Source organism: Cricetulus griseus, chromosome 9 (genome assembly GCF_003668045.3).
Source record: "Cricetulus griseus strain 17A/GY chromosome 9, alternate assembly CriGri-PICRH-1.0, whole genome shotgun sequence".
NCBI classification, from domain to species: domain Eukaryota; kingdom Metazoa; phylum Chordata; class Mammalia; order Rodentia; family Cricetidae; genus Cricetulus; species Cricetulus griseus.
This window is the reverse complement of record NC_048602.1, coordinates 11,107,463-11,114,607: the sequence shown is the minus strand read 5'-3', so window position 1 is coordinate 11,114,607 and position 7,145 is coordinate 11,107,463. Positions and strand designations below refer to the sequence as shown.

General features: G+C 53.6%; 1 protein-coding gene across 7 annotated transcripts in view; it reads right to left on the bottom strand.

Moving 5' to 3' along the window:
• Positions 1 to 2,994: 2,994 nt before the first annotated feature.
• Zc3h4 (zinc finger CCCH-type containing 4) overlaps positions 2,995 to 7,145 on the bottom strand; it is a 37,298-nt gene continuing 33,147 nt past the window's right edge. For 5 of the 7 annotated variants that reach the window (XM_027431034.2, XM_027431037.2, XM_027431036.2 and 2 more), the window contains one exon: positions 5,142 to 6,634. In XM_027431034.2, the coding sequence (XP_027286835.1) occupies positions 5,142 to 6,634 (1,493 nt within the window). Of the gene's footprint in view, positions 6,635 to 7,145 lie in introns of all 7 variants that reach the window. The other 2 variants (XM_035449295.1, XM_035449293.1) reach the window with 1 other exon arrangement.

The following is a 7,145-nucleotide window of genomic DNA, read 5'->3' as shown; positions in this document are numbered from 1 at the left end:
GCTACAGTGTTAAACTGCTGTGTGGCAATTTGTTACAGTCATGGTAAGAAGCATTACAGTTGCCAAGCCCGCCAACAGGCAGTGTCACAGGAAGGGAGAGGTAAGTCTACAGTTCTGCAGGTCAGTAGAATCTCTTACTCTGTTAATATTTTTTATGTAATTAGGTTCTTTTGGTTTTTTGTTTCTAGTTTTTCAAGAACAGGGTTTCTGTGTAGCCCTGGCTGTCCTGGAACCCACTCTGTAGACCAGGCTAGCCTAGAATTCACAAAGACACTCCTGCCTCTGCCTCCCGACGGTTGGGATTAAAGGTGTTCGCCACCATGGCCCAGATCTTTTGATTTTTTGAGACATGGTTTCTCTGTGTAGCCCAGGCTGTCCTGATACTATGCAGACCAGGCTGGCCTGGAACTCAGAGATCTGCCTCCCAAGTGCCTGGACTAAAGGTGTGTGCCGCCACCACCAACCAGCTAATTATATTTTTTAAAACTATGTGTATGGGGCTGGGACAATGGCTCAGCAGTTAAGAACACTAACTCAGTGCTCTTGCAGAGGGGACCAGGGTTCAACTCCCAGCAGCTACATGAGACTCAGAACCTGTTAACTCTAGTTCCAGAGGATCCAGCGCCCCCTTCTGGCCGCCATAGATACTGCATGCGTGTCATGCATAGACATACTGGAAAACACCCATACACATGAAATAAGAAATTGTTAATTTTTTTCTTTTGTTTTTTTCTAAACAGGGTTTCTCTGTGGCTTTGGAGCCTGTCCTAGAACTAGCTCTTGTAGACCAGGCTGGTCTTGAACTCATAGAGATCCGCCAGCCTCTGCCTCCTGAGTGCTGGGACCTGGGATACCCAGTTTACTGCATGCACCAAATAAGTTCAAAGCAGAGCCAGGCAGTGGTGGCACACTCCTTTAATCTCAGCACTCCAGAGGCAGAGGCAGGTGGATCTCTGAGTTCAAGGCCAGCCTGGTCTACAGAGTGTTCCAGGACAGCCTCCAAAGCCACAGAGAAACCCTGTCTTGAGACATCCCCCGCCCCCCCAAAAAAGAAGTTCAAAGCAGATTAGCTCATGATATATTGTATTTGAATAAAATCGTGGTGCTACCAAGGGTTTGCTAAGGGAATAACTTCTCATTATTTACATGGAGACTTATGCTGGTGGGGATCCTAGGTTGCCAACAGTTGCTATGTGGGTGTATCATTACAGAAAGGGTCTGTGTGCAGAATACAGGTGATGGTCTTAGGTGCCCAGGGCACTCTTTTTTTTTTTTTTGGCTTTTCAAGACAGGGTTTCTCTGTGTAGCTTTGGAGCCTATCTTGGCACTCGCTCTGTAGACCAGGCTGGCCTCGAACTCACAGAGATTCGCCTGCCTCTGACTCCCGAGTGCTGGGATTACAGGCGTGCGCCACCAACGCCCGGCAACCCAGGGCACTCTTTGAACAGGGTTGCTCAAGTATTTGCTACGCTTGCTGGTCTCCCTAGCCAAAAGTCACGTATTTGTTTCACTCCTTCATTCACTGTGACTTGTAGTCATCCTCCTGCCTCTGCCTCCTAAATGCAGGGAATGTAGGTGTGCACTGCTATAGCCGGGTCATTTCCATTTAAAACTAAAATTATTGAAACTAAGAATTCCACCCTTCTGCTACGCAGGAACTCCACTTTCCTCTGCCTCTTAAGCTCCACGTGGAAACTTCTTTCTGAAACTCGGAGATAAAAGTAATTCCAGAGGACCAGGAGATGGTTTAGTGGGGCGTTTGCCGTGCAAGCATAGGACATGAGTTTGGATCACCAGCACCCACATAACTGCTGCACAGATGACACTCCACCTGTAACCCCAGTGCATGGAGGTAGATGGGAGACACCCCACCCCCACCCCCACCCCCGCCCCGCAACATGCTGCTCCCCGAGCTCCACACCCAGCATTACGTTTGTACGTGGGGCCTCGTGGTTACAACAGTAACATTAGCACTGGGAACCAGGAGGCAGGGTGATCAGAAATTCACAGCTGTACAGCAAGGTAGAGCAGTCTGAGAGGTCCTGTCTCAAAAAACAAAGAGCAAGTCTCGCTGGGCAGAGCGCTGCACGCCTTTAATCCCAGCACTCCGGAGGCAGAGGCAGGTGGATCTCTGTGAGTTCGAGACCAGCCTGGTCTACAGAGCCATTGCCAGGACAGCCTCCAAAGCCATAGAGAAACCCTGTCTCAAAACAACAACAACAACAAAAAAAAAAAAAAAAAAAAAGGGAAAGACAAAGTAGGAATGTACACGCCTGTGATCCTAGTGCTTGGAAGACGGAGGCTGGAGCAGCACCGGTTAAAGCCAGCCTCGGCTACAAGGTCCTGCTGAAAAGATAGACTTGTGCTTTTGAATGCTGGGGAATGTCACGAGCCCCTTGCTTGCTTGCTGCCACTGAGCTAAATCCCAACTCTCTCTGCCTTCAAACAGCTGGCTGGGGATGCATGAAGAAGGTCTGGGGTGTTAACAATGTGTACTTTTAAGAGCCCTGGTTGCTTTTTCAGAGGATCCAGGCTCTTCACCCAGCACCCAAAATGGCAGCTCACACCTCCAGTTCTGGATGCAGTGTCCTTTTCTGACTTCCGAAAGCACCAGGGACATTGATGGCACATAGATATACATGCAGGCAAAACAGCTATGCACAGAAAATACAAAGCACTTTTTTTTCTTTTTGGAGACACGGTTTCTCTGTAGCTTTGGAGACTGTCCTGGACCTCCCTCGGTAGACCAGGCTGGCCTCGGACCCATTACCCTGCTTCAGCCTCCCAAATGCTAGGATCACATGTCTGTGCGTCTGCTCAGGCTATTGCTGCTATTTGAGTATTTGGAGGCCGGGCATGAGGCAGGGCCTGGTGCTACCCAGCAGACACAAAGCCCTGGGTTTGACCTCACTAACGAAACACACGAGAGCCCAGCTACACCCCATACCCTCCATGTTTGTTCCCTGGCAGGACAGAGATGAGACTAGACTGTCAGGCTGTTTAAAATAACTGCATCCTTTAATGGCAGTAATACAATTACTGGATTAAGAGACCACATGAGAGAAGGCAGGTGAGGTTTTTGGAAGACAGATACTGAGTACAAAAGGGGGTGGGAGAGCCATGCGACGATCATGTAAAAATACAGTACGTTATATACATATTTGCACCATCGACTTTCAACTCAGAAACACTATTTACACTTTTGTTACAATCCTGGTTAGAGAACAATTTTTCTTTAAAACTGTGGCCTGATGGCGAGTGGGGATTCACACGGAGTTCCTTATCCCATGAGGGTCTTCAGCTAACTATTTCAAGAGGAGGGCTCCAGATTCCATCTCACCCACGGATTTCAGATTTAAAAATTCATTTAATTTTTCTTTAACAAAAGAAAAAGTTTCTTTTTCTAATGTAGACCAGGCTGGCTTTGAACTCGTGATCCTCCTGCCTCTGTCTCCTGAGTGCTGGGATGACAGGTCCACACTGCCAAGCCTGGCTTTCACAAGAGAATTTTCAAAGGGGTGGGAGGGGGAGGGGATCCAAACACTGCCACACTGGTACTCTTCCTATCCTACACTTACTGTAGGCCCCAGTCTTGGAGGTCAAGGCTGGAGGCCAAAGACAAATCTCATTGATGATTGTTTAAGAAAACAAACAAAATACAAAAAAACACAAAGACAAACAAAACCAACCTGATCTTGGTGCACTGACCACACAGGGCTAACACCCTGTGGGGAACAAGCCCCTCCTACCCTGGCTTCAGGCCCCAAACTGTTTTGAAGGGATTTCTCTTTGGGTTGTGGAGGGTATGGGGGAGGTGGGGGGTGGCGAGGGATGGGGGAGCCTGTCTTCCCCTGAGGCGGAGGGGATCCACTGGCTATGTGTCAGGTCTCCTTAGCATCAAAGAGAAAGCAGCTGGGCCAAGAGACCCAATATAGGAAAGGCAGGCTGCAAGAAAGCAGACCTCTAGGGCCTGGCGAGTGACCCAGAGGCAGAAGGGTCTGTAGGTCTTACCCAGTTCCCTGATCCAATCTTGGGGACATAGTCACGGGAAGTCTCCCTTGGGGCTCTGGACACGGCCAGCTCTAAGGTGGCTAGTGGGGGAGGCTGTGGAAATGCCTCCACTGAGTGGGATCTGGCAGATGCCTTAGGCCTCCCCACCCCAAGGTCCTTTCCTAGAAAGGACCAAGACACCACTCTGGCCCCAGCTCGACTCCTGCAGTTTCCTCGGGCCCCCTTTTGCGAAGCACCCAGTAATCCAACACCGCACCAGGCCGCTGCCGCCCTGCTTCTGTCAGCTTGGGAGGGACAAGCAAACACTATCTGGTACTCTACATATAACACAGCTAAGGCGCATGAAAGCAGCGAGCAGACACACTTTGCCAGGGCCACCCTTGGCCTCCCTCTTCGGGAGTCTGGCAGGTGGCCACACCACGGATCCTTGAGCTGTCTCGAGGGTCAGGCCAGTGGCACTGGACAGGTAATACTGAGGGAGAATGTTTTGAGGGGCTGCCCCACCCCTCCTGGGCCTACTGCCTGCAGGTGTCTCAACCAGAGTCTCCTGGAGGGCTGGCTAGAGGGCGTCACTTTCAGGACAAACCCTGGACGGAGGACGGGGGATGCACAGGCCCGAGCAGGTCAGAGCCAGGGGCTGCCGAGACCTTTGTCTCCTTTGGACATTTTCTCACGTCACTGTTGCTCTGTTCTGAAGCAGGCTGTCTGTCACAGGCTGCATACTCAAGAGAGGACAGCTCTACCAACTCCTGCACCAGCTTCCTTCCACATGACATGGCTCCGTCATCTCCCAGCAGCACAGGGTGAGTGGCTTTTAGTGCCATTCCAGACACTCACAACTTCCCTTAGTTCAAGGGTCGCCCCAGGCTGGGGGTACTTGCCACTGTCCAACTCAGGGTACAAGTTGCTCACTGGGCAACTCGTGGGAGCCCAGGAGCCTGCAGCACTGACCAGAACCCAAGATGGTTAGATACAATTTATGACTCAAAGTACTACTTAAAAAGGAAAAAAAGGGAAAAAATGTAAAGAAAGAACACCCTGCCTGCCCCCCACCCGTAACTCTGGTTGCTGCCCTTAAATGTCACCCTGGAAGGGTGGTGGAGTGGAGGGAGTACTGGCCCCCATAGACACTACTGGCAAAAGGGGGAGGCTGTAGGGTCAAAGCCTTTAAAAACGTCCTTTAGGGACCCCGCATCCTGCTCACCCTCACGAGCAGGGCTGTTGCCAGCAAATGGGCTTCCTGTGCCTGTTTTGGGGGCTGGCTTCACAGTCCCAAAGAGGGTGGGCACGGGCAGGTTGTGTACACCAGGCTGGGGTGTGGCCCCCTCAGGGGGCGGGGTGGACGAGGCAGCAGTGGGGGCTGCAGCGGCCTTGGGCCGGGGCCTGTTGTAGCTGTTGTATCTGTCTGTGGCTGTGGCCCCGTCTGCGCTGGCCTTCCCTGTCTCTGGCTGCTCCAGCGCAGACTTGCGGACAAACGGGGGCTCTTTCGCCTTGGAGGCTGAGCTCTTGCCATTGCCCTCGGGACCCTTGGGCTGAGCACTCGTGGTGTCAGAGGCTGGCTCTGCAGCTTTGCCGCCTGCATTGGGAGTCCTTGGGTCATACAAGCTGATGCCACTCAGCACACTGCTCTGCCCACTGCTGCTGCCCTGGCCCAGGCCGCCAGCTGCCAGCACTCGGGGGTCATAGGGAGCCGTGGCTGGTGGGGATGAGTCTCCGCTTGGGCTGGCAGCAGGAGGTGATGCTTCGGTGGAACTGGGCTTGGCTGCACGGGATGCTGCTGCAGGATCTGCTGACTTCTGTAATCTGGGGTCAGTAGGGGTCTTCCGCACCCTGGGGTCACTGGGTTTGTCACTCTGGCCAGGGGTGTTGACATTGACAGTCTTGAGGATTCGAGAGAGGAGTTCAAAGTCAGGTAGGTTAGAGCCAGACGTGCTGGGATCTGTGGAGCCTGGACGCTGCCGGGTGTTGGGAGGTCCAGGAGGTGTGGAGCGGTGCAGCCTGGGATCCAGGGCAGGTAGGGACTGCAGAGCAGCAGGCACTGGGGGCACGTCCTGCTTGGGGATGGGCAGGGGGATCAGGTCCTCAGGGTTCCAGAGAACAGTGCGGGCAAAACTTGGCTTGCTCAGCGTCACATCCTTCTTGATGTGGCTGAACTGTTGCAGCTGAGAGCGAGGGTCCCGCAGTGGGTGCCCAGGCAGGGGCTCCAGGGGAATGTTCACTGCCTTCTCACGCAAGGCTCGCTCCCCTTCCTCTTCTTCTGCAGGGGTCTGTCCTTTCGAACTGCTGGGGCCTGCAGGGCTGGAATGAAGGCTGCCTTCAGTTTTGGAGGTGGGTAGGGCACGGGCCAGCCGAGGGTCAGAGGGCCCCGAGTCCCCAGGGCCAGGCCCCCCTGACGTCTCTGCATGGCGGCTAAGTCTGGGGTCACGGCTAAGGCGGGGGTCAGCTAGTCGGCCTCCTGTGGGGTGTCCCTTCTGCAGGCGTGGATCCCCCAGTCCACTGCTGCTTGGCTCCCCAACTGAAGCCTGGGGTCGGCTTGACGTCTGTTGCCTCAAGGTCTTGAGGATGGATGTGACACTGCTTCCCCCGTCATCCTCGTCACTTGAGTACCAGTTTCCGGTGTCACCTGCGAGAGAGCAGAGCAATGGGAGGCATGAATGGCCTCGTGGATCCCTGGGTGCCCCTGGTGTGTATGGTTCTGTGCTGTCAGTTAGCATCTCCTATGGCCCCAGCTGGGAGCCAGGGGTGCACAACCTAGTTCTGGTGCTGATACCACCGTGGCTTCTCTCTCAGGCCAGGACCATTCCTGGTAGGTGCTCTGACCTGAGTAACTCACACCACCCCAGGAGGTCCTGTCGTCAACATGCCCGCTGGACAGATGAGGAAATGGAGGCATGGTGCCATTAAGTCAGGGTAGGGCTGGGGAAGGTTTGGCCCAGACCAGCCCTAGTCACCTCTCTCTGGAGGTCTGGACAACAGCCATGCTGACAACTCACACACATCCCCAGGCCCCACACAACAGTCCAGGGGTCAGGGAAGGGCAGGTGCAACAACAAACAGAGCCAGGAAGAAACCCTGAGCCACCAGGGTGGGACTGCCGACTTTGTCCTTCCTCCTGTTGTCCCCACTGGTTTGCT